The sequence below is a fragment of the Cynocephalus volans genome, chromosome 4 (assembly GCF_027409185.1).
Source record: "Cynocephalus volans isolate mCynVol1 chromosome 4, mCynVol1.pri, whole genome shotgun sequence".
NCBI classification, from domain to species: domain Eukaryota; kingdom Metazoa; phylum Chordata; class Mammalia; order Dermoptera; family Cynocephalidae; genus Cynocephalus; species Cynocephalus volans.
The window spans coordinates 4447767-4475649 of NC_084463.1; the positions used below are offsets into that span (position 1 = coordinate 4447767).

Sequence of the window (27883 nt, forward strand, 5' to 3'; positions counted from 1 at the left end):
TTTAAGACTCTGTATTCCCTCATAGCTTAGAATCACAAGCATTTTTTAAAAAAAAATTTTTTTTTTTGTCTTTTTTCGTGACCGGCACTCAGCCAGTGAGTGCACCGATCATTCCTACGTAGGATCCGAACCCGCGGTGGGAGCGTTGCTGCGCTCCCAGCGCCGCACTCTCCTGAGTGCGCCACGGGCTCAGCCCCGAATCACGAGCATTTATAGAGAAAAATCATGAGTGAGGGTACCCAGGAGTCACATGTGAATCTGACTGGTGGGCGGTGAGGTCAGTGTAATTATTTCTGGCACCTGGATTGGTATTTTCTATGGTGTCTTACGGTCCAGGGTGTGTGCATTTCAGAGTAGGCTCAAAGTAGTTGTTACCTGCAGAGACGACTCATTACAGAATGTTATCCTAAGCCACAAGGCATTTATTTAACGAACAAACATTCTGACCTCCAGATGAAGTCTTAGCCTAAGGAAGTTTGTTTAATCGATACTATTCATCTTATTATTGCTACTCCTAGAAATCCAGCCTGCCCTGCCAGGTTAAGCCACTTTTTCTTAAGCTATTCCCCTTCTCCCCGCCCCGCCCACCCCACTGGGGTCAGGCGGGTAGCTAGGAGAGATCAGGGTTAGTTCCCTGGTTTGACCTGTACCTGCCACCTGCCAAAAAACAAAACAAAAAGTAATGGGTTCCCAAACATGAGAATGATCATAGCTAACATTTATACTGTTCTCTGGGAAGAGGTATAGGAAAGCAATATGAATATAATGATATCAGTTCAGCTCTACCACTTTCTGTGCAATCCTGGACAAAAGAAGTTGACTTCTTTGTATCTCAGTTACTTCAATAGTTGAATGGTGGATAATAGCAGCATTGAATTCATGGGGGTTTTTGTGAAGATTAATATCCTTACTAATTGTTCATTAATGTCTAGCTATTAATATGTATTCTATTCCTGTTCTTCCTCCTTCACTGGAAAACAAGTGCAAAATTATCTCGTCATAAATTAAAAGCTAATTGGTTTCTTCAAAATATTTTCATGAGTTTCCTTTGTACTGGGCGGGTATAACTGAGAGAAGCAGGCTCTGCTTACACATAAACCACTGGCCTCCGAAGGTTAGAAGTCGTGGAAACGGGAACAGCTCGTCAGGTGCTCACTAGCCCAGGTGCCAGGCCTGACGCCACGTCCGCCTCCCTCAGCCCCGCCCCAGCGCCAGGCCCCGCCCGCCGTGTCTGCCGGCCAAGCGCCGCCGACCGGAAGGAGGGGGGCGGGACCTGCTCCCGGCCGCTGGACGGGAGGACGCGGAGGTGGGTGGGGCGCTGCTGCGGGGCGTCTCCGCCCTTGAAGCCACCTCTCCGCCCTCTGCAACCATGGCTGTGCTGGCGGCGCTTGTGCGCGGCGGCGACCGCGGGCGCAGCCCCCTGCTCCGGGGGCTGATGCAGGTGAGCGGGTCTCGTCCCCCCGGGTGGGCCCCGTCCCCACTATGCTGGGACCCGCCTGTGAATGGACCGGTTCCCCCTGCCTCGGAAGGTTCCACCGCCGCGGTTCTTGCCGACGGCCCTGCGGCCGGGGCGCAGCCTTAAACGTAGGCCCCAAGAGAGCCACCGACGGGACTCTCCCTCGAAGAGCTCCATAGGGCCCCGGCAGCGCGCAGTGACTCGCTTATATTCACAAAGCACATTTCTGTGCCCAGCCTCTCTGCCTAGTCACCGTAATTGCTGTGAGTCGTGCGCCAGAAGGGGCACACATTCGGACAGGTGGGAAGGCCCGGGACTGACTCTCCCGGCCTGACCGCTAGACTGGAGAGATACGCCTCTTTGCAGCAGATACAATTGTTTCTGATATTTTCTTTAAAACATATTTGTGAGAATAATTGTTAAGAGAGAGGTTTGCTTGTTTTCCTTTTTTTTTCATGCAGTAGGTAAACATTGGGCTTACAAGGGGTGAGGCCTTATGTGATTAACAAAAAGATGTTCCTGCCCTGGAGCAATTTGAAACTTAACAGGGACAATAAATGGCTACTCAGATAGTACAAGAAATAAATGAGGGCGTCCAGAGGGGTATTTGGGGAATACAATAGTGGCAGAGCCTTGAAAGAACTTACTTTCCGTAAGTCAAGCAAGGGAACTTGCACCCCAGACGTAGTGTCTGGCAAAAGCCTCAGGAATCGGTAGAGAACTTCTGGGCATGGCTGGTGAAATTTGAGTTTAGTTTGGTCGGGGTAATAAACTTTGAAATTCATTTACGTTGTAACAGCTTGGATTTGACCCAGGTCAATGGGGATATTTTTGTTTTTGTTGTAATCGTAGGTCATGGAGAGTTACAGTGGAGAAAAGACTAATGTCTGTCTGGGTGTAGAGTAACATAACTTGAATTAGGGTTCTGGCAATAGGAGCTGAAAGGGAGCAGCATTATGCAAAAAACTGAAAAAATAAGTGTAGGACTGAGCTATGGAGTGAGGGTGGGGAGACGGAGTCTAAAATTAATCCTGGGTGGCTGAGATAATAGAAAATCCAGAAAGAGTAGGTTTCTGGGAAAGATATTTGTTTCATGGAATGACTTGATAAATCACAAAAATGTAATTAGGTTAACTTGAGTTTCAACCAATGTTAACTGGGTACACTAGGTACTCTAGGTATGTAAAAAAACAAGTGCAGAACCTTCTTAATTTATGATTTAATTAGGATCTGACAGTCAAACATAAATGTTCCTGATGAAAAAAGTGAACCTGTAGGTTAGATAGTGTACTTACTATATGGGGTATTTATTTTATTGAACTCTAAGAATCAGTTGTATTGGATGTTACTTGAATTAAGTGGTCATTTATTGAACCGTGGAAATCTGTTTAGCAGGATTTTCAATTTTCTGTGCCGTTTTGTGGAATGGAATTTAACCTGTCACCCATTACATTGGCTCTTTCCCCTTTGCCTTCAAATATGCATGAGTCCAACCTGTGGTCAGCACACCATATGGACTTTATCGCTGTTTGTTGTCTTTCTAGTTCTAGTTGCTTTTCTCTCTGGTCAAAGAACTAGTAGTTTCTGCTCATCATCTCCCATTTATTCTACATCCATTTCCCTTTGACTCTCTGCAGTTAAATTTCTGTGCCACTCAGCTGAAAAATACTAGTAATGTCCTTTCTGTATTTTTTCCTTCTTCTTGACCTTTATATACTATTTGACACTATTAACTACCCAATCCTTGAAAATCCCATTTTGTATTAGGTTTTTTTTTTTTTTTTTTTTTTTTAGAGATGACTGGTAAGGGGATCTTAACCCTTGACTTGGTGTTGTCAGCACCACGCTCTCCCAAGTGAGCTAACCGGCCATCCCTATACAGGGATCTGAACCCGTGGCCTTGGTGTTATCAGCACCACACTCTCCCAAATGACCCACAGGCTGGTCCTCGATGTCAACAATTTGTGAACAGTGTCAAAATTTATAAGATACCAGAGTGGGTATGAAAGATTTTTTTATTTTTGTTTTTTTTGGCAGTTGGCTGTTATAGGGATCTGGACCTTGGACCTTGGTGTTACAACACTGCCCTCTAACCAATTGACCTAACTGGCCGGCCCTAAGATTTTAACAAAGGAGTCATATAAATTAAAGGAATTCATAAAATAAACATATATATAAAATGAAAGGTGTTGATTGAAATTAACATAACTATTTAATACTTGGAGACATTCATAAAGGCATGAAGAAATATATATTTGGGATATCATGGGTTTTTTGTTTTGTTTTTGTTTTTAAAGATGACCGGTAAGGGGATCTTAACCCTTGACTTGGTGTTGTCAGCACCACGCTCTCCCAAGTGAGCTAACCGGCCATCCCTGTATAGGGATCCGAACCCATGGCCTTGGTGTTATCAGCACCACACTCTCCCTAGTGAGCCACGGGCCGGCCCTGGGATATCATGCTTTTATGTAAGGGAACTTGCATTCTTTATACAGAAAATATATACAAAATGTATTTTGAGTACTAACTGCTAAGCCCTCTATCCTAAGAAGTTGAAAAGTTTAAAAATGATTTAATCACTTTTCGCAATCATTTCCTCGACAATGGGTCATTTTCTAATTCATTTGACTGCTTTTTACAGTTATTTTGATATGGAGATGTTACCTGTGAATTTTTATTGTGTCTCCTACGGTTCCACATATACTTACAAAGGAATAATAAACAATTACTGTCACTTTTACAGGCTTTATCAGTGAACAGTCATAAGCAATTAATTAATTAATGACTAAAAAATAGTGCAGTATTTTGGAAAGAGCTGTTGCCCCAAGTTCCTAAAGTTTATTTCTATTTTTAATAAAATATATGATATTTCTAGTAGCGTAGAGGCTCAGGAGTCAGACTGCCTGGATTTGAAGTCCCAGCTCTGCCCTTTCCTGGCTGTGTGATGTTGGGCAGGCTGCTTGACCTGCCTGTGCTTCAGTTTCTTCATGTGTCAGATGAGAGCACCCGCTGGCTGGCTCCACTCTAATACATATTCCCTACCCATTTTTTGTATCCAACCCTCTTGTTACTCCCTAGCACTAGCCATGTGAGCTTCTGCCTGATCCCCTTCCTTTTTTCTCCTCTTGCCCTGCCACAATCGGTTCTCTACACTATGGCCAGATAGTCTTTTTATAATATAATAGTCTCCAGTGACTTGATCCAGACTCCTTATTATGGCCTGTTTGGTCCCTACTTACTTCTGTAGCTTCGGCTCACACTGCTCTCCTGAGCTTATTCTGCTTCTGCCACACTGCTACTTTTTTTTTTTTTCCCCCGCTGCTGGCCTATGGGGATCCAAACCCTTAATGCTGGGTCTTATCAGCACTCCACTCTACCAGCTGAGATAGCTGGCCAGCCTCTTTGCCACACTTCTCTTCTTTCTATTCTTACTAAGTGCCAGTTTTGTTCTTAATTCACAGCCTTTGTCCCAGGTTGTTCCCCACACCTCAAATGTTCTTTTCTTAGATCTTCCCAAGACTGGCTCTTTAATTTATGTTTCTCAGCTCTGTTGACATCTTCAGAGAGACTTTTTTGACCATCCCATGTAAAGTAGGCCCTTAGTTACTCTCAGGCTCATCCCATGTTTCTGGTTTCATAAAGTTTTTACTCTAGCTAAAATTTTCTCAGAGTTGCTAGTAAGAGTCAGACTTTGTTCAAATATTTGTTTAGCATCTACTGCCATCACTGAGATAGAAAATAAGTAAAACAAAATCGTCTCTTCTTGGAACTCACAATCTAGTGGGAAGACAGTCAAGCTACCTGAGGGTTACAAAATTATATATTCTGGGAACAATTAGAATGTGCACAGGGTACAGTGGAAGCTGAGATAGGAGTGCCTGCCTCTTCTGGCATGGTTGGGTGAGATTTCCAGAGTTGGCAGTACAGCTGAGCTGTCATGAAAGGTGATTGTTATGTAGATAAAACTTAACTGGTTGTGTTCATTGAACACTTATTTATGACACACTACGTTTAGTGTTCTGACCATTCTGTGATTTTGTCATTTGTTTCTCAGATATTTAATGAGCACTAGGCATTGTGCTAAGTGATCGGGATGTAGCAGTGAACAAGACACACTAAGTGGTAGGGACATATAGCTGTGAAGAAGAGACACAGTCCTGCTCTCAGGAAGCTTGCATTGTGCTGGGGGGGTGGGAATGCCTAATAAAACAAAGAGATGAAACCATATACTTACACAGTGTGAGAGGTGCTTTGAAGGAGATAAAGATGTTGATATAAAAGAGAGTAAAAAGTAGAGGCCAACTTTAAATAGAGTGGTTAGGGAGGACCACTCAGGGGGTTTGTCATTTGACATGAAGAATAAAGACATGAAGAATAAAAATGAACCAGCTGTTTTAGTCCATTTGTGTTGCTATAACAGAAATAAGAGAATGGGTAATTTATAAGGAGAAAAGATTTATTTGGCTTAAGATTGTGGGACAGCTGCATCTGGCACAGGCCTCAGGCTGCTTCTATTCATGGCAGAAAGTGGCAGGCAGCTGGCGGCAGGTACAAGCAGATCACATGGTGAGAGGAAGCAAGAGAGAGAGAGAGGAGGTGCCAGGGTCCTATAAATAACCAGCTCTCATGGGAACTAATAGAGTGAGAACTCACTCAGTACCCAACCCCCCCACCTAGGGAGAGCACTAATCCATGCATGAGGGATCCGCCCCCATGACTCAGTTTCCAACACTGCCACATTGGGGATCAAATTTCTGCATGAGTTTTGGAGGGGACCACACATCCAAACTCCATCATTCCACGCTTGGCCCCCAAAACTCATGTCCCTCTCACATACAAAATACAATCATTCCATCCCAACAGTGCCAAAAGTCTTAGCTTGTTCCAGCACCAACTTAAAATTCCGAAGTCCAGAGTCTCATCTGAGACCTAAAGCAAAAGTCCTTCCAGCTGTGAACCTGTAAAAGTCAAACCCATATTTATATACTGCCAAGATACAATGGTGGAGCAGACATTGGGTACATATTCTCATTTCAAAAGGGATGAATAGGTCAGAAGAAAGAAACAGGTCCCAAACAAGTCCAAAACCCAGCAGGGCAGACATTATGTCTTAAAGCTCCAAAATAATCTTTGACTCCAAGTCCTGTATCCTGGGCACAATGGGGCATCTGGGCCCCCAAAACCTTGGGCACCCTTGCTCCCACAGCTCTGCTAGGTGCAGCCCATTGAGCTGCACTGGTACCTGTAGCTTTTCAAGGCCGATGTTGCATGTTGCCAGCCTTACAGATCTGGAGTCCTGGAGGCAGCCCCACTGCCTTGGCTCTACTAGACATTTCCCTGGTGGGGGCTCTCTATGGGGGATCCTACCTCACTTTCCTGCTTGGCATTGCTCTAATAGATGGCCTCTGCAGTGGCTGCACCACTGTGGCAGCTCTGCTCCAGCGGCAGGTCTCTGCTTGGGTCCCCAGGCTTTTCCGTACATCCTCTGGAATCTTGGTGGAGGATGCCACACCTCCACTGCTCTCACATCCTGCCGGCCTGCGGACTTAACGCAATGTGGATGCCTCCAAGATTTCAGGCCTCTACACTACAGAGCTGCTGCATGAACCACACTTGAGGCCACTCCAGCCAGAGCAGCTGGGATGCAGGGAGCAGGTTTCCGGGGGCAGCTGCGCCCCAGGTCAATCCTCTGGGACAACTCAGTCCTTCTAGGCCTCAGGGCCTGTGATTTGTGGGGCACCCTTCTAGACTTCTCAGATGTCTTTAGGACATTTTTTCCATTGTCCTGGTTATTAGCATCTGGCTGCCTCATTGCCAAGATAATGTCTTTAGCAAACAGTTTGTCTGCTTCACCATTGCATTTTTCTCTTGCTCTCTGCTTGTCTACCACATGGCCAAGCTGCAAATTTTCCAAATCTTTACGCTGTGCTTCCCTTTTAAATTCTGGCTTTACATCATGCCTTTGCTGCCATAACTCAGAATAGGCTGTTCAGAGTAACCCTGCAGCTTCCTGAATGCTTTGTTGCTTAGAAATTTTTTCCACCAAGCATTCTGGTTCACAACTCTTAAGTCCCACCTTCCACAAAGTCCAAGGGCATAAACACAATGCAGCCAAGTTCCTTGCTACGGTGTAGCAAGGGTTATCTTTTGTCTAGTTCCCAGTAAGTTCCTAATTTCTATATGAGACCTCATCATCTGCATGGTCTTTACAGTCCACGTTTCTATCAGCATTCTGGTCACAACCATTTAACCAGTCTCCAAAATCTTCCAAACATTCTTTCATCTTTTTGTCTTTTTCTAAGTCCTCCAAATTTCTCCAACCTTTGCCCATTACCCAGTTCCAAAGCTGCATCCACATTTTTAGATACCTGTATAGCAGCATCCCACTACTGGTACCAATTTTCTATTTTAGTCCGTTTGTGTTGCTATAACAGAAATACCTGAGACTGGGTAATTTATAAGAAGAGGTTTATTTGGTTTACGATTCTGGGACAGCTGCATCTGGCATGGGCCTCAGGCTGTTTCTACTCATGGTGGAAAGCGGCAGGCAGCTGGCGGTGGGTATGAGCAGATCACATGGCGAGAGGAAGCAAGAGAGAGAGAGGAGGTGCCATGGTCCTAAAACCAGCTCTCGTGGGAACTAATAGAGCGAGATCCCACTCATTACTTCCCCTATCTAGGGAGAGCACTAATCCATTCATGAGGGATCCGCCACCATGACTCAATCAGTTTCCAGCACTGCCACATTGGGGATGAAATTTCCACATGAGTTTTTTTTTTTTTTTTTTTAAAAAGATGACCGGTAAGGGGATCTCAACCCTTGGCTTGGTGCTGTCAGCACCACGCTCAGCCAGTGAGCAAACTGGCCATCCCTATATAGGATCCGAACCCGTGGCCTTGGTGTTATCAGCACCGCACTCTACCAAGTGAGCCATGGGCCGGCCTTCCACATGAGTTTTGGAGGGGACAACACATCCAAACACCATCACTAGCCATGGAGAGGGGGGTAAGACTAGTACTGGCAGAGAAACTGCAAAGATCCTGTGGTGGGACAGGGTTCAGAAGAAAGAGGAGGCTAGTGTGGCTGGCACAGAGCAAGAGTGATGTGAGTTTGGAAAGGAAATCAGGAGCTGGGTCATGCAGGGCCTTGTAGGATAAGGTAAAGAGTTTGGATATGATTCCAAGAGCAATGGAAAGCCACCAAAGGATTTTAATCAGGGGAGTGATGTGACCTAATTTACATTTTTAAAACTGGAGGGACTGTAGAGAGGTGAGTTGGGGAAGCAGGAAACTAGGTAGAAGGCTATTAACAGGAGCAAGAGGTGGTGGCTTGGACTCCATTACAGTAGTGAAGATGAAGCAGAGTGGAAGAGTTTAGGTATGTTTTAGACAGAGTATTGACAGTATCTGTGATAGAGTATCTGGGTTTTAGGGGGTTGAGATAAAGGGAAGTCTGAAGGGTGATTTTGGCTTGAGCACCTGAGTTGGGGACTACAGGGAAGAAACCAGTATCCTAGGGGTAGAAATTGAAAACTGTTTACCTAAGGAGACAGTGAAGCTGGAAACTAAAAGGGATCTGGAACAAAGCCCTGGGGCATTCTAGCACTTGGAGGTTGAGAAGAAGAAAATGAGATAATAAAGGAGACTGAGAAGGATACAACTAGTGAGGTAGGAGGGAAACCACAAGATTGTGTTATGATGGAAGTCAAGAAAAGGGAGGGTTGTCTGTCGTGATTTGTACATATTATCTCATTTCATTCTCACAGCAACCCATGGAGGGTGTTCAAGAAAACCTAGGCAAAGCTAATCTAAAAAAGTTGCTCAAGAACACTCAGCTAGTAAGCCCAGGCTCTTAACCACTCTGCATATTTTCCAAAGAAGAAAACTGAGTCTGGGCTGGCTGGTTAGCTCAGTTGGTTAGAGTGCAACTTTATAATACGAGGGTCATGGGTTTGGATCCCCCTACCAGCCAGCTGCTCAAAAACAAACAAACAAACAAAAAAAAGTGGGTCCAGTGTTGCTGAGAGGTAAGTGAGATGATAATAGTGAAGTGTTTATTGGGTTTTGCTACACAGACATTGTTGGACCTTGCTGAGAGCCAGCAATGGTAGAGGTAGTGTTAAAAGCCAAATCTGAGTGGGTTGAACAGTAACCAGGAGGTGAGGACAAGGAAACAGAAATTGTAGGTAACTTGTTGGAAGAACTTTTCTTGTAAAAGGGAACTAAGAAATGAGGTGAAAGCTCAGTGGGAATGTGGGTCAAGGGACATTTGTTTGTTTTTACTTTGTTTTTTAGGTGGAGGGGCTCAGAGCCTGTTTGTATGCTATGGAATGACCCAGAAGTAAAAGGGATAAATGAGGTAGGGGAGAGAGAAAGGATAACTGAAGACGTGACATTTTTGGTAAATGGACGGTTAGCTCAGTTCTTAGAGCTCACTGTCATAACAGCATCGTTAAGGGTTCACATTCGCACACCAGCCAGCCGCAAAAAAAAAAAAAAAAAAAAGAAAGGCCACTGGAGATGGGATCTAGAGCAAAGTGGTGAGACCACGTAACTTTCAATTAAACTGAACCAGAAAGCTGAAAAAAGTGACTTAGTGAACAAGGAACATATCCACTTCAAAGTAGCTGGATAGAAAGGGGAATATTTGAAGAGATGTAATAGGCAAGCTCTGAGACATTCACAGATAGGAAATTGAGTGCATCTGGCCCTGCCAGAACTTGAACTGGAAAATCACTAAGCAAGTGATTTTTTTGTTTCTTGTAGTGTGCCATCGTCTTTTTCTCCTGTTCTCTGAGTATATATGAAGGTACTTAAAAGAGTTAATGGAGGGCCGGCCCCGTGGCGCACTTGGGAGAGTGCAGTGCTTGGGAGCTCAGCAGTGCTCCCGCCGAGGGTTCGGATCCTATATAGGGATGGCCGGGGTGCGGATAACACCAAGCCAAGGGTTGCGATCCCCTTAACGGTCACAAGAAAAGACCAAAAAAAAAAAAAAAGTTAGTGGAAAATGGATTTAAAAGATGATATGAACATTTCTGTGAACTTTTCTGTTTTTTTAAAGGTGACTGGTAAGGGGATCTTAACCCTTGACTTGGTGTTATCAGCACCACACTCTCCCAAGTGAGCCACAGGCCGGCCCCTTCCATGAACTTTTTAAAGACCCTTTGTTCCAGTCTTTTGCTTCCTTGCTTATTCATGGCTTTTCTCTTTGCTCTAACCTCTGCTTTTAATGGCATTGGCTGGCCATGGTGCTGACTAGTTCCAACCCTTTGTGACTTTTCAGTTCAAGTGCCCAGCTGGTCACCAGATGTCCCAGTCTCTCAGGGTGCCAGCTTGGGTCCGTCCATTCCATTGTTGGTCCCATCAGCTCTGGCCAGAGGAAGGGGAGGGGAGTCGCCTTGTAGGGGTTACCCCTTCTGGAGCTCTTTGAGAAAGGAGTGTGCTTGGAGAGGCAGTGATTGGCATGTTTACTACATGCAGGAACTTTTTATTTCAAAGTTGGACCACAGTTAATATGCTAACATCCCTTATGATAAATAGGTTATTTAAGCAGCAACCCAAATTCTATGTTCAGGGTCCGCTTGTTTTTGCATAGCTCATACCAAGGAGTACATACGCTGAGCAGATACACTTGGGCCTCGCCTACTTGTGTGCTGGCCTGGGCCAGTAGCATACACTATCACTTGAGTGGACATATGGAGCTCAGGAGAGTAAAAGCAAACCCAGACCTCCGTTAACTAATGATACAGCTTTAAGAAGTACAAATGTAGACAGAGATGGCAGGTCAGTTTTATTTCAAGGTCTGAGCAAACACAGGTTAATGATAGCAACAAGTAACATATTGGTGATCTCTGTTGTTTTGACATGAAGTTTAAACAAAATGTTTGTGAAACTCCTCTCTGAGCATTTCAGTGGAACTCCAGATTTGAAGACCATTGCAGAACACTGAGGAATCTTTCTCCTCTGAACCCAGGGGATGGCTCGCTTATTATGCCACTCTTATAGTTCTTACCAAATTCTGTCATAGGAATATGTACAGGTAACTTCAGCATTTCTCCCCCAGAAGATTATAATGCTGTAATGCCTTCTGTAAGGTAAATGATTTAACATGTTTGTCAAGCCAGTGAAGGATAAAATAGTTTTATGTATGTTAGTCATCTCTCCCTCACAAAGACCGTAAAAGGCCTCTTGGGAATAGGGGCTGCATTGAATACTTGTAATGATGAAATTTTAAAAATCAAATCAGGACAAAATTATTTCTTATAGCAAAGTTGTTTACATGAAGTTTCCATTAAAAAATGACTTATTCCATCGTATTAACGTTGAAAAAAAAAGATTATCTTAGAGTTACATTCTGTTCTTTCACTGCCTAGGAAAACATTCTGTTTTTAATCTGCCATTTGCATGTATCTGTCCTCATCTGAACAGTTTAGAAAAACCAATTTGTGGGGCTGGCCAGTTAGCTCAGTTGGTTACAGAATGGTGCTGATAACACCAAGGTCCAGGGTGTGATCCTTGTCACAGCCAGCCACCAAAACAAAACAAAACAAAAACAATTTGGGGAGGTACCTTGTGGTTATTGTGGTTATTTCCATTTACAAGTGTACTTGTCAAATGCACTCTCTTTTTGTCTGTTCTGAATTGTAAATTGAAAGTTTTAGTTAGTACTCGCATTGAGTCAGGACAAGGCATGTTTAGTCTGTGAAAAGCTAAATTCTTAGGTCAGTTTAAAGTTTAGATGTTTGTGGGCTTGTTTATGAGATGGGATTGCCCATTATAACTATCACAAGATTAGGTTCTATATATAAACTGTCATTTTTGAATATTTGTTATGCTTTCTGACCTCAGAGGATAAAGCATTTTATTCTTTGTTCTTTGTTCTGTAAATAATTCAGTTTCAGATCAGTTAGTTCTGCATTTTTAGAATTTCTTCTTGTTGGCATTTGTTCCTAAGAACAGTGTGGAACGAATTGAGTAGTGGTAGGGACAAGATGTTTACTCTTTCCTTTCTTAAAAAAGAATGTAACTTGTAATATAGACCATATTCTTATGAGGTGTGTTTGCCACCTCATATAAATCTGACATTTGTGGAAGTGGATGGGAAGTAGCCCCATCACTGAGAAGTATAAAATGATGTATGATGGAGTTTGGATGTGTTGTCCCCTCCAAAACTCATGTGAAAATTTGATCTCCAATGTGGCAGTGTAGGAAACTGATTGAGTCATGGGGATGGATCCCTCATGAATGGATTAATGCTCTCCCTGGAGGAGGGGGGATTAATGAGTGAGATCTTGCTCTATTCCTGCAAGAGCTCGTTGCTTAAAAAGACCCTGGCACCTCCTCTCTCTCTCTTGCTTCCTCTCGCCATGTGATCTGCTTGTACCCGCTGGCTGCCTGCCACTTTTCTGCCATGAGTAGAAACAGCCTGAGGCCCGTGCCAGATGCAGCTGTCTCAGAATCGTAAGCCAAAGAAACCTCTTTTCCTTATTAATTACCCAGTCTCAGGTATTTCTGTTATAGCAACACCAAACGGACTAAAACAATGTAGATTAATATTTTTTACATCATAACATTATTATTTATTTTACAGAAAATGAGATATGTAGAACGAAGATATGTATCAAAGTCCACTTTGAATGTAAGTATAAATTTAAATTGTGCTTTAAAATTTCAAGAATTTGAAAGGAATGCATTCACTTATGATTTGGGTATGTGTGAAGGCCAACGCAGGATTATGCAATGATTAGGGATAGCTGACTATTCAACTATCAAATTAAACTCGTATATTACCATAAAAATATTTCAGTTAGTCCCTGCATAATTCCTGCTGCTTCTTCGTTGTCTGCTGCAAAACAGCCTTCCCTCTAAAACTGGGCAGTGTTCTCCCCTTACTCTTAGAGACCCTCATTATATTGCGTGTGGCTTAATGTAGAGGCCACATGGAAGATCCTAGAAGAGAGGGACTGGACCAGCTGGGGATTAGAAAAGAAGGGCCATCACACCATCACCTAGTGCTTTCTGAGGTGTCCTTTCTTTGTTTTATAAGGGTCCCTTAAGTGACTTAGTAATATCTTTCTATCAGAATGTAGGGAATACTTCTCTTATTTATCTATGAGTTTAATGGGAGATTGTGGAAGACAAATGTGAGGAGAGAATTGTTACAGTAGTGTTTTATAGTACTTAAGAGAGCTTTTTCTACTTTTTCTTAATTTCGATATTATTATCTTAGTTGTTTAAGAACTTATGGCTCTGTTCAGATCCTCGTATCTGTCAGCCACCAAAAGATTAAAAAAAAAGAAAAGAAAAAAAGAAATTATGTCTCTGGCTGTGTCCTAGTTAAGTGGTATGGCCGCATCTAGCATACAGGTCTTGATCCCTAGCCCAGAATTCCCTTCAGTAATGGACCCTTTTTAGTTAGCGTTGTTTATTATGTAGTTAACAGAGTAAAGTGCCATTTTTAAAATTTTTTGACTGAGAAATAGAATTGAAATTTAAGTATCTGGCCTTAAAACTCCTGTGGAGAACTGGGGAGGATGTATGTCTGTTTGGGAGTTGGTTTGTCTTAGATTTTCTGTTAGGTCTTAAATAATAAAGTGCTATAGCATTGAGCTGATTAGTTTTATATCTTTTCAAATATTAAGATTATTTTAGGGGCCGAGCCCGTGGCGCACTTGGTAGAGTGCTGCGCAGGGAGCGCGGCGACGCTCCCGCCGCGGGTTCGGATCCTATATAGGACTGACCAGTGCACTCACTGGCTGAGTGCCGGTCACGAAAAAACGACAAGAAAAAAAAAAAAAAGATTATTTTAGTCTTTTATGACTACTCATTCATAAAAATAATTTTTTTTTTTTTTCCTTTTTTTGACCGGTAAGGGGATTGCAACCCTTGGCGCGGTGTCACTCGCACCGCGCTCAGCCAGTGAGTGCCCCGGCCATCCCTATATAGGATCTGAACCCGCAGCGGGAACACCGCTGCGCTCCCAGCGCCGCACTCTCCCGAGTGAGCCACGGGATCGGCCCATAAAAATAATTTCTTTCTTAGATAATATGCCCATGAATTATGTTTATTTAATGAAAAATGATTTGGATAAAATACCTGTAGTAGTTTTAACCATCTTCTGTCTTTCCAGGAAGTGGTTATAGTAAGTGCTGCAAGAACACCCATTGGATCTTTTCTAGGCAGCCTTTCCTCCCTGCCAGCCACTAAACTTGGTTCCATTGCAATTCAGGGAGCCATTGAAAAAGCAGGTCAGTAGTTGCTTTGCTTTTTGTGTTGAGGGGGCAGAATGATTCAATGGAACAGATACTTATTTTGCACTTAGTATATACATAATACTCTGAAATGACTTAATGCCCACATTTCTGAATTCCCTTGTAAAGAAATCTGTACTATAAAGTTAGGAATGAAACTCAAAACTGACAGGAAAAAGAAACCATTCCTGCTATGTAACCTAATGTACCTTATTAGATAATCACTAATCATTACATTGAATAAAATATGGAAATGCCTTTTTGGTGTTTTTAAAAGGGATTCCAAAAGACGAAGTGAAAGAAGCATACATGGGAAATGTTCTACAAGGAGGTGAAGGACAAGCCCCTACAAGGCAAGCAGTACTGGGTGCAGGTACCAGAAGTACATTTTTGCTTTTATAGTTAAAATGTTTGAAATGGCAAAATGGAGTTCATTTTAGTTTAAATAAAATATTAAATGCATAATATGATTTAACATTTATAAACATATTGGCAGAAGAAATGTTGAAGATTATAGACACATCCTCAATTCTATTAGTTTTAATTCTACAGTTGCATTTGAAAAGTATCTCTTTTTCAAAAGTATGACTTATATTGATTTTAGGCTTGCCTATATCTACTCCATGCACCACTGTAAACAAAGTTTGTGCTTCAGGAATGAAAGCCATCATGATGGCCTCTCAAAATCTTATGTGTGGACATCAGGTAAGAAGCACCTTCTTTTCCATTTACTAATTAAAATAATATCCAGTGCTAAAGATCTAAGTACATTCATGCTTTAGCAATGACATTCCTTCTCATAAGTAGTTACTGTGTTGTCTTAGGCACTCAGGAATGTCTGGATTTGCTAATTCCATTTGAAAACGATAGCCAAAGTGTTAAACAATAGCCTTGTATTAAAAAATAGTTTTCAGCCAAGTGTTTTAGTCAGAGAAGGAGATTCTGGGTGGTTTAAAAAATCATAAATTCTGTATTTGCCAGAAGAAGGGTTTTTGTTTATAAAAGAGAACAAGGTGCTGACCCTGGGAATCAAATCATTGATTGAGCCCAGGATTGATGACTACAGTGCCCAAATTCATTTGTTAAGTTCTGCAAGCTTTCTATTGACCTTGCTGATCTAGATCTTGTCTTTACCTAAGTGTGCAAGCTTTTTGTTGGCCTTGCTGATCTAGATTGTGTCTTTACTGAGATCAAGCAAGAGATAGGCTGCTCAGCAAATATATGCCACGATTTTAGGAGACTAGATGTAGATTCATAGAACTAAGAGTTCCAAGCCCTTCTTTTTTTTTTTTTTTTTTTTTTTGCCCCAGCCCAAGCTCTTCATTTTTAAGATGAGGAAAGTGAAACTGAGATGGTCACAAATACAAAGTTATAGGGCTGAAATGAAAAACAGGTATCTCATAATAAAAAAAAACAGAAAAAGAAAAAAACAGATGTCTTTATCCCTATCTAGTGCATTCCAGCCTATATCAGGGTGTAATAGACAAGGGTAAAAATCAATTGTGAGGTGTTTGCAAATTATTTTTTACATATACAAGAACTAAAATTGTGTGCACCCTTTGCTCTTACTCCTGCCTTGCTTTTTTTCCAGTTAGATGGTAAGCCAAAGAGAAAGGGTGGGGGAAAGGATGGAGTGATGTCTGAGTTACTGTACAAGATACTTCATTACAAAAGCAATATATGCACATGCTAAAAACTCAAATGGTGTAGAAGAGTATTATATAAAAAATAAGTCTTTTACTCACCTCCGTGAGTCGCTTACTCATTTACGAGTTTAGGTATTCTGCCACTTAAGACCAGAGAAACTTTGGGCAAGTAGCTTAACCGCTCTGTATCCCACTGAATGTGTTGGAGACCTTTCTCTCTCAGCACATAAGATAGTATTCTACTGAACTGAACAAGTATAGCTATTTTACAGGTCCTTATTGAATGGACATCTAGGTTGTTTCCACTTCTTCATTATTTTAAATAATGCTGTAGTATACATATATCTTTTGTACTTACACTAATTCTACTCCACTGATACAGTACAGTGTAGTGGTTAAGAGTACAGTCTGCAAACTTCAAATCCTAGTTCTGCCCCTTATTAGCGAGCATCTACTATGTGACAGTCACTGGAGATAGAGTACTGAACAAAACATTAAAAAATCTTCTCATGTACAAGTCTCTGTCAGAAAAATTCCTAAAATAATTTCTGAGTCAGAGAATTTAAGAATTTTTGATATTTTCAAAATGTTTCCCATGAAAGTTGTACCAGTTACACTTTATAAAAGTCGTGTGAGCCTGTTTGCCTATATCCTTACCAACATCTGATGTTACCAAACCCTTGTGAAACCAGTGGGTGAAAAATGGTCATGAGATTGTTTAGACGTTTCAAAACTGAATGTGATAGGGAAAGTTTTGTCTTGATTTGTTGTGGTTCTCTAGCAAATGCTATTTGCACTACATCGAAATACTTTTAATTAGTATTATTTGATTCATTCGTGCATGTGTACAATGACAGGCAAACTAGGAATGACCTTATTTTGAACATTCAATTATCTATGATTTTGGAAAGTGGTCTGTTTTATAATGAAGAAAAATTGATCTATTTTCTGTCACTTATTATTGCCATCATCCCCAGAAAATATTCAATATTTCAAGATAAGTGAATAAAACTTAGATGAGAACTAATTAAGAATTTCCATATTTCAGGATAGGCAAAATATTTAGATTTCTTTGGTATAGAACTTCTGCTTGTTTTTATTTCTGATTAAAAACTGTGAGAAAATATCCTTTTTTATTTTTTATTTCTGTGGCTGGCCGGTACAGGGATCCCAACCTGTGACCTTGGTGTTACAACCAACTGAGCTAACCAGCCAGCCCTTAAAACTGTGAGAAAATATCATTGGCTTTAATTTATATTTACATTAATGTTTTATATTAAACTGTTTGTTTTTAATTAGTCTTTATATGCAAGTGAATTTCTTTTATTGACTTGTAACAACAGTTTAATTGATTAATATTTATTAAACTCCTACATGCCAGTTGCCAAGGACATAAAAATATGAGTGTTTCTGGCCTCAAAGCTTAGTCTAAGTGAGAAGATTTGACATATAAACATAGCTACAATACAGTGTAATAATACTAATAAAAGTATTACACAATAATTGGGGAACACAAAAGAAGGAAAACTGTTTCGAGAGAGAAATAAGTGGTCAGGAAAAACATGAAGTTGCTGTGTTTTGATTAGTTTTAAAGGAAATGTAAGGTTTTTACATGTTGGTGGATGGGTCAGAAAGAGCAGAGGTATGTGAGAATAAGCATGGCATCTTTAGAGAGCTTTAAATAGTTCTGCATAAGCTGAGGTGTTGGTCCAGGCAATGAGACTGAAAAGGGAGAGAAAAGGCAGATTGTAAAGGACTTTATATACTATGCTGAGTTCTTTAAGGTGTGAAATGTTCAGACATATTTTAGACAAAGTGACTCAGATGAGTGTAGATGATGCCTTGGTGGAAGGAAAAGCTGCATGTCAGATAATCACATGGAAAATTATTACAGCTGTCTGGGAAGAGTTGGTAAGGACCTAAATCAAGGAAGTAGAAGGATTATTTCCATGAACTGAGATTACTTCTAATCTTTTAGAAGACATTACATTTTTAGCAATGTGAATGAAATAGTTTAGAAAGTAAGAATTTCAGAAGATGGTCTTACATGAAAGATTTCTGACGTTCTTATTGTGTGGTTCTAATCTAAACTCTCATTACACATTTTAGACTATTTCCTTTCATTAGGGTCAAGTAGTAAAGAGGATACTTCCTATATTCACTGACAATGTTTAATACATCCATGTAGAATACTTGTTCGTTGGTAGAGTATAAGGGGTATAATGTGTTTGCAACTATTTGAATTGACATGGGGTTTTTTGTGTTGCTGAGCAGGATGTGATGGTGGCAGGTGGGATGGAGAGCATGTCCAATGTCCCATATGTGATGAACAGAGGAGCAACACCATATGGTGGGGTAAAGCTTGAAGATTTGATTGTAAAAGATGGGCTAACTGATGTCTACAATAAAATTCACATGGTAAATGTTGCTTTTTAATGGAGAAATGCCATCTAATTTACAGTACAGCTCGATCTTTCTTAAGTATTTATTTTATATATATTTTGGGCAGCAGGAGGACCACAGCATTGCTGACATAATTATGTATTTTGGAAACTTAACTGAAAGATGGGCTCTATAAATTTAGTCATTCATTTGAGGAATGAATGCATTAGCATGGCTCAATTCTTAAAGAAATTGACCCATACCTGAATAGGCCATTTTCTGACTTTTTTTTTTTTTAAAAGATGACCGGTAAGGGGATCTTAACCCTTGGCTTGGTGTTATCAGCACCACGCTCAGCTAGTGAGCGAACCGGCCCTCCCTATATAGGATCCAAACCCATAGCCTTGGTGTTATCAGCACTGCACTCTCCCGAGTGAGCCACGGGCTGGCCCTATTTTCTGATTTATAAAAATGCAACTTCTGGGCTAATTTAAGTATTTGAAGGTAAGCCATGAGTGAAAAGTTACCTAGTACAGAAGGAAGTATATTTGAAGAAAATATATTTAAATGTTAACTGCTGTTAACTTATACAATAACTTATACAGTGTTAAAAGACATTTTCTTGGTTATGCAAAAGTTAGTTTAAAAAAATTCCAACTTTTATCAGGGCAACTGTGCTGAGAATACTGCAAAGAAGCTGAATATTGCACGAGATGAACAGGATTCTTATGCTATTAACTCTTACACCAGAAGTAAAGCAGCATGGGAAGTTGGAAAATTTGGAAATGAAGTTATTCCTGTCACAGTTACAGTAAAAGGTAGAAGGATAATGTTCCAAAATAGATTTTAATTTTTAGTAGACTTTACATGTTGCTGAATTTATTTTTTATTGGGGCATAGTTGGTTGATTGTTATCTGTGGGGTACAGCATTGAATATCTGTGTGCAGTATGTGATGTTCAAATCAGGATAATTGGTGTATTCATCATTTTACAATGTAATTGATTTTCATGGCCCTTTACCAATTCCCCCAGCAACCAGTTCTTTTCTCTTAAAAAGTTCAATGTATTGCGATTGTTGTATTTTTTTTTTTTCCTAATTTTTTTTTAGCTCCTACATATAAGTGAGGACATGCAGTATTTCTCTTTCTGTGCCTGGCTTATTTCACTTAACATACTTTTCTCTAAGTTCATCCATGTTGCTGTGAATGGCAACATTTCATTCTTTCTTATGGCAGAGTAGTATTCCATTGTACTGTTTGTTTTAAATTAGTACATTATTATCTTTGTTCATTTCAGCTGAGGACACTGACACTTCTGCTTATCGTTAATAAAGGGAAGAGTTGCTAGTGCAGAGATAACATATTTCAACTCATTTTAATGTCAAATTTTAAGCCAATTATAAGAGCCACTAAGTATATTATCATTTTTTATTATATTTTAATTGACACATAATTGTACATATTTATGGGGTACAGTGTGATATTTTGATATATTTATACAATGTATAATGATCAAATCAAGGTAGTTAGCATATTCCTCACCTCAATGCTTTATCATTTTTTTGTTGAGAACACTCAAAATCCTCTCCTTTTAAAAAATATACAATAGTTATAGTAATCCTACAGTGCTATAGAACTCTAGAACTTATTCCTCCTATATAGCTGTAATTTTGTATTCTTTAACCAGCGTCTCCCTATCACGTCTCCCATCCCCAAACCCTTTCGTTACCACTGTTCTATTTGCTACTTCTATGAGATCCACTTTTTAAACTTCCACATGAGAACAAAAGCGTATTATTTTTGATAAATGTATTCATTAGAATTCTCATATAAAAGACAGAGAATATATTAGCTTAAGTAAAAAGGGATTTATTAGAAGGCTACTTGTGGTACCTCCTACAACTGAAGGATGAAAACGGCATCAACCAGTCAGATTTGGGAATTTAAGGGATTAAAACTGGGTATTCAGTAGTATTAGGACACGCTCTCTTGGCTTCTCATTCCTGCATACTTTTGTGCTTTATTTTCTGAGTTAAGTTGTTGCTTCCATCTCATCTCTAGTCACATTTGTAGGGCTCTCAAAGAAAAGAGACTGCCTCACCAACTCCAGCGGAATAAATCCACAGCAAAGACTCATTAACTTGATTTAGGTTACATTTCTATTCTAGGAATGATTGCTGTGCTTTAGATGATAGAATACTAGAGTTTACCCAGTGTAGGTTGGACATCTACCCCAGGGGTCAGGAGAGTGGGGTCTGTGACCATAGAAGGGGGCTGAGAGAATGGGATGTGGATAAGATTTAAATTTCGGGATGTCTCCGTGGGGTTCGATACGGGGGTGGAAGGGCATCGTGCGTTTTCCTGCTGGGACCTCGGGTGCATCTGTGGTGGTGCCCAGGACCGCAGGAGGTGGGTCCCACGCAGGCGGAAGTGGAGCAGACGAAGAGGATCTTTGGCAAGTTCACCAACCGCAGTGGACTACGAGCAGATGATGTAGTAGCATAGTGACTGGCAGCTGTGGAGGCTGAACCTGGCCTTCGGTGGAAGCGGCACTTGCTGCTGAAGCACCTGTGCAAGGCTGAGAAGCCGCCAGAGGTACAGACTCACCCGTGGGACATGATCATCCTGCCTGAGATGGTGGACAACATGGTGGGTGTGTACAATGGCAAGACCTTCAACCTGGTGGAGAGTAAGCCTGAGATGATCTGCCACTACCTGGGCAAGTTCTCCATCACCTACAAGGCTGTGAAGCATGCTGGCCAGGCATCAGGACCACCCACTCTTCCCACTTCATTACCCTCAAGTAGCCTGCTTGGCCCATAAAGGAACATGCGTGTCTAGTAAAAAAAATTTTTCGTTAATACCCCTTTTTAAGACACTAACATAATAGAGATTATAGATGGTAGACTCTAGCACTTAATAGGGATGGTTTAAAGTACGCAGGCATACAAAGGAAGGCATGGACTACCAGGCACCTTGTGCGAATTTCTTGCTGGATGACTCATTGTTACCTTGAGTGTTTTGATTACTTGAAATATTTTTGTTTTAGGTAAACCAGATGTAGTGGTGAAAGAAGATGAAGAATATAAACGTGTTGATTTCAGTAAAGTTCCAAAGCTGAAGACAGTTTTCCAAAAAGAAAATGGTTGGTATTAAATGAAGCATAAGAAAAAATTAACTCAAGAGTACCATATCTATTGTTGGAATAACCTAAGGATTTTTAAAATGTTAATTATAAAAAAATCTAGATTTTTTAAACATTTTCAATATAGCAGGTTGAATTAAAATTAACAAAATATTAATTCAAAGTATATTAAAATTGCTTAATGGTTTATATCTTCAATATATAAATCTGAGGGAAGAGATCGTATGACTACAGAATTCAATTTTTCATATGCTGTTCATCTTGAAAATTTATTGTGACTTGAAGGTCAAGTTTACGTATTATGTTAAGTATAAGCTCCTTGACAATTAAGGTGACAGCTGTTGTTCACTGGTGTTAGTTATCTCCAGTGCCTGATATATAGCAGGTCCTCAAAAAATAACTGTTGAATGTTGGTACCAATGGAATCTTTGTGCCCTAAACTAATTGTTTTGAAATGCTTTGAGAAAAGATCTGTTGTGCATATAGTTATAGTATTTCCCCTTTGTGATTGAATCTCTCAGTTCTAAGTATAGGAATGGATCTTTTTTTTTTTAAAGCATCATATAACAATTTGTATTGCAAGAGTGTGTGTGTGTGTATGTATATATATTTTTAAAGATGACCCGTAAGGGGATCTTAACCCTTGACTTGTTGTTGTTAGCACCACTCTCTCCCAAGTGAGCTAACTGGCCTTCCCTATATAGGGATCAGAACCCGTGGCTTTGGTGTTATCAGCATCACTCACCCAAGTGAGCCACGGGCCAGCCCGCAAGAATATATTTTTATAAATTCAACAAGTCTATTATAGAGTCTTCATTGACATTTTATTTTTTAATTTTTTTATTTTATTTTATTTTATTTTTTCCATGACCGGCGCTTAGCCAGGGAGTGCACCGGTCATTCTTATATAGGATCCGAACCCGCGGGCGGGAGCGTCGCCGCGCTGCTAGCGCAGCACGCTACCGAGTGCGCCACGGGCTCAGCCCTTCATTGACATTTTAAAAAACAGCTTCGGGACTGGCCAGTTGATTAGCTCAGTTGATTAGAGCAGATCACCATACCGGCCAGCTGCAACCCCCTGCCCCGCCCCCCCCAAAAAACCCTAGCTTTACTGACACAATTTACACACCATAAAATTCTGTTTAAACTGTTCAGTTCAGTGGATTTTAGTATTCATGGACATTTAACTCCAAGTGATTATACAGAAGAAGAAATACCTGATTTGACACTGGTTTGAAAAATATATAGTAAATGTCTGCTATATTTTGGATAAGCAGAGTTAGGCCCTAGGGAGAATAATATGAATAATATATGGTCCCTGCCTTTGAAGAGTTGTAGTCTAGCGTTCACCCAGTGCCAACATGCATGTGTTGCTGAACTGGCTTTGAGAAAACTATTACTAAGAACTGACACAAAAAGGCGTTGTTACATTGATTGTGTTGTAGTTAGCTATGTACATGTTTCCAGAGGGCAGGAATTATCTCCATTCACATTTATATTTTTTCATACATTTAAGCAAGCCAGTCGGTATTCTGTAGGTATTTGTTAAATTGAACAAATGAATTCAGTGCAAAGGAATGTTTTGACTTCATGGTCATTGTTGCTTTCAGGCACAGTAACAGCTGCCAATGCCAGCACACTGAATGATGGGGCAGCTGCTGTGGTTCTGATGACCGCAGACGCAGCCAAGAGGCTCAACGTTAAACCACTGGCAAGAATAGCAGGTGAAAAATGTTCTGACCTTGTTTATTCCTAAATCTCTATGAGCTTTCCCATAAATTGAGTTTCATTGTTGGTAATCCATAATATTGGAGTTGGCTATTTCTATCTCGAGGTTGTATTGTGTGTCAGAATTTAACTGATATGTATTCTAATTGAGATAGAAACTCCTTTAATATTTTTGTTATAAGCAGCAGCTGGGTAGAATAAAAAGAATATGGGATTAGGAGTCTACAAATACAAAATCTAGATGTTCTGGCAAATGCCAGAAATTAACTATGGGATCTTGTGCAAGCACTCAATCTCCTTAAGCCTATTTTTAGCTGTAAAAATCTGCCTTCATAAGGACTTTATTTTGTTTATTTATAAAAATCTTTTAATTTCATTTTTTTTCTTAGCCGAGGTCATCGTTTCTTAACCTCTGCACTATTGATTTTGTACTAAATAATTCTTTGTTGTGGGGACTGTTCTGTGTATTGCAGAATGTTTAGCAGCATTGTTGGTCTCTACCCACTAAATGGCAGTGGCATCCTACCTGTTGTAATAACCCAAAATCTCTCTAGACAGTGCCAGTGTGTCCCTAAAGGCAAATTTTCCCTAGTCCCCCTCCTCCCCACAAAAATCAATGTCTTATATAATTGGTATAATTTCATAAAGTGTAGAATCTTAGAAAATGAACATATTTACATATAATAGGGATTAGGAAATGTGCATTTAATGGGTGAACTTGTCTTTTGCATATTATATTCAACAGCTATAACTTTGGGTGCTTGTAAAAAAGAATTTAATAACCTATTTTTTTTTTAAATAGCATTTGCTGATGCTGCTGTAGAGCCCATTGATTTTCCAATTGCACCTGCATACGCTGTACCAAAGGTGAGAACAAAGTGATGGGCCATACTCCATTATGTCAACTCCTGGTTTGCTTATACCAAAGTTGTGTTTTTTAGATTTTAAATGTTATTTGTCTGCCAAAACATAGAGATAGCTTGGTTTAGAATCTTCCTACTTCTCCTCTGAAAACAATAAGAGCAACAAGGATAACAAAACAAAAAAATAAGTAAAAGAGCAATGTACAAACTACATCTTCAGTAGAACAGATAAAAACTTCATAACTGAATTACATTTAAGTATGATGCTGAACTCACACACCTGGTATGGTAGCAACAAAGGGGGATGTTGGTGGGAGCAGGGAGGGAATGCTGGTGGTCCCAGATCTAGAATTTAAAGCAAATAGTCACTCCCAGGAGGAGTGCTCTCCATCCTGAAAGGGAACTGCTGGCAGCAGGTCTTCGAGTAAACAGTAAAACTAGGGAGAGAAAACCTACATATTCCAAATTTTAAGGGCTACCAAAGGCAGAAATAACCAAGTTTCTGGGGTCACAGGAAAAGAGAGTGCTGAGAAGGGTTGGTTAGGGGTTCAGGGATCTCAGAAGTCCCCAGCATATATTCCCTCCCAAGAGAGAGCCTCACCCTGAGAGTGAATTTGTGAGAGTACTACCCAGATTTTAAGAAAAGGAGTTAGTATGGAATAAGAGTAGAGAAGGATCAGAAACAATGGGTGGGGTTGGGGTTAAGTAGGTAGGTGACAATCTGTCCAGAGGTGTAGGTCTCAGAAAGTGAAAGAAGTATACAACTTCTGAAAGTGAATGCATCACATTGGAAAGCAAGGGTGATAAACAGTTCTGGATTTTTAAAAAAAATTTTTTATTATTAGCATATTCATTATCACAAATCATAATTTTTCTTTATGCTCTTTACCCAATCTTTCCGGTTCTGGATACTGAAGGTAGAAGCCAGATCCTGACTGGACTCTGAGAGCTATAGAAGTGGCTGTACTTAGCCCTATTTTGTCTCATGCTGTTTGAACAGAGGAAACTTTAAGCTATACAGCTTAGAAAGCCACATTGGCCCACTGATAGAAGAGAGGAATGGGAAGAGTTTCACGTTTATTTTATTGTTGCTCACAACAACAAAATTTCTTTTATAAAGAAAAAGGGCACTAGCAATAGTTTATAAAGGAATTAGCATAAAAATAATCACTAGCACAAAAACACCTTCCTGCATAGCCGAGGAACTACAAAAACAGATCATATAATGGAAGACTTTAAATAAATGATTTATAATGAAGATACAACAGATATAAATATCTGTTCCCCAGATAACCTCACAGCAACTTCTATAAAGCAGAAACTACACGAGAAGTGAGAAACAAACATACTAATAGTAGAGACGAATATATCTCTTTCATTGGACAGAGCAAGAATACAGAACTAAGCAATGTATAATCAGAAAAGTAAATCTTAAGACAATAAAATGTTATGTACTCCCAAATAGAGAATACCTTCTTTTCGAATAGCCATGGAATGGTCTAGAAAACCAAATTTTCTATCTCCTTAAAATAGCCAGAAAATAATACAAACAGAATTCTTTGATTATAACGCAATAAGATGAGAAATCAAAAGCCTGAAAATAAAAGGATCCTTCCTCCCAAAACTCCTTATTTGAATAACTGTTACATCAAAAGGAAATACAAACCAAGGTTGCAACATTTCCAGAAAACAATGAAAATAAGTTGTGATTGTTAATTATTTGAATATCATCTGTCTTTTAAAAAAAATTTAGGTTCTTAAAGATGCAGGATTGAAAAAAGAAGATATTACAATGTGGGAAGTAAATGAAGCCTTTAGTCTGGTTGTACTAGCAAACATTAAAATGCTGGGTATTGATCCCCAAAAAGTGAATATCAACGGAGGAGCCGTTTCTCTAGGGCATCCAATTGGGTAGGTAAAATGATAAAGAAAATCTGTCTAGCTTAATAGCTGTCTTTGTATTTCTATCTAAACTTGAACTGCTTCATGATAATTCCTACTGCTCTTGGTTTAACATTTCCATTCTACCCATCCTTCAAAAGGCAAACTCCATTTCTGATAGTATCGAGTACTGAACACAGAGACCTGTCACATGTCACTTGTATGCAGAAGAAAAAAAATAATACTGAAGGCTATGCTTGGGCTTTTAACAGGACTGTAACTCTTCCTGAAATAAGTCTCCCAAGTTTAAGTAGTTAATTCATCTATAAGTAGTGGTTAATAAAGTTTTCAGGAGTTTAATTTGGAATAGAAACATTTTTTGGTTAATTATAAATTCTATACTTCATTAAAGAACCCAAATGCTTTCTTAACCCTAGGATGTCTGGAGCCAGGATTGTCGTTCATTTGGCTCATGCCTTGAAGCAAGGAGAATACGGTCTTGCCAGTATTTGCAATGGAGGAGGAGGGGCTTCTGCTATGCTGATTCAGAAGCTGTAGACAACCTCTGTTAAGGAGACAACCCTGTGTGTCCAGAAGACCTGCTGTAATCAGTGTGACTACACTGGGTCAGGTTATACTTAAAATAAGCTATTTTGTTTATTGTTTTCTACTTTAACTTTTTAAAAACAAGATAAAAATGATCAAGTCCCTAAACCTTTTGAAATTACAAATAAATTTTTTCTTCTGTTTTAATTTTTTGGTAATCTTTAAAAGTTTGACACATTTTTACATTATTGATCTTTTGAAACACCAGTGTGTACTATTAGTAACTTAAGTAGGTAGAAACTTCCATTTGAGAGAACAAATCATAATTTATATTTTTGAGGACTGTTAAAGGTCAAGTGAATGTTATCTTTCATTTACATTTACATTTATTAGACTCTTTAAAGTGAGAGCTGGATACTCTGGGCAACCTACCAGTGTCTTATACCACAAATCAAGAAAACACATAGTGTGTGCAGTAGTACTAGAAGCAAAAAGAAAACCCATGTGCTCGGGCAGTTTCTCAACCTTTGCATTCAGGGTTGGAGAAGCGGGAAGGGGTCAAACTGAGAAAATCCTGGGATTTGGGCTTTGGGCTTTGAATTACTTTAACAGCACAGAGAGTGGGAAAGAAGGTGAAAGCTAAGTTGAATGGATTTTTAAAGAGGGGAAGAGAGTGCCACCTCCAATAAACCATGATGCCTATTCTTTATCAGGGTAGATGGTAGCATGAGAACCTTCAATTGCAATTCATCTGTAAAAAAGTTAAAACACTGTAGGCAGTGGCTATGCACACCAACCTCAACTTTAGCTCTGAAAAGGGAAAACTCCTACTCAGTGGGGAAGGGGAGAGGGCAGTATGATATCAAATTATAAATATCAATTATTTGCCACATATCTGTTGGCATATAATTCATTGTGGATCCTTTAAAGGGACAAAAAGATAATGTGTGGGAAAAAAAGAATTACTGTTCTTAAGATTCAGAGGA

General features: G+C 40.0%; 1 protein-coding gene and 1 pseudogene across 2 annotated transcripts; both read left to right on the plus strand.

The window, feature by feature from the left end:
* The first annotated feature begins 1303 nt into the window (after positions 1 to 1303).
* Positions 1304 to 27104, plus strand: ACAT1 (acetyl-CoA acetyltransferase 1). Of its 2 annotated transcripts, XM_063093824.1 has the most exons (12): positions 1306 to 1441; positions 13047 to 13094; positions 14586 to 14703; positions 14984 to 15079; positions 15311 to 15411; positions 18627 to 18770; positions 19402 to 19552; positions 21784 to 21879; positions 23490 to 23603; positions 24410 to 24474; positions 26224 to 26381; positions 26789 to 27104. In XM_063093824.1, the coding sequence occupies exons 1-12, from the start codon at positions 1370 to 1372 to the stop codon at positions 26907 to 26909; spliced, it is 1284 nt and encodes a 427-aa protein (XP_062949894.1). In that variant the 5' UTR covers positions 1306 to 1369; the 3' UTR covers positions 26910 to 27104. The 2 variants fall into 2 exon arrangements, with proteins under 2 accessions (XP_062949895.1, XP_062949894.1); XM_063093825.1 differs by lacking the exon at positions 26224 to 26381 and having other exon boundaries at positions 1304 to 1441.
* On the plus strand, positions 21022 to 21541 carry LOC134374931 (small ribosomal subunit protein uS19-like; annotated as a pseudogene).
* Positions 27105 to 27883: the final 779 nt, after the last annotated feature.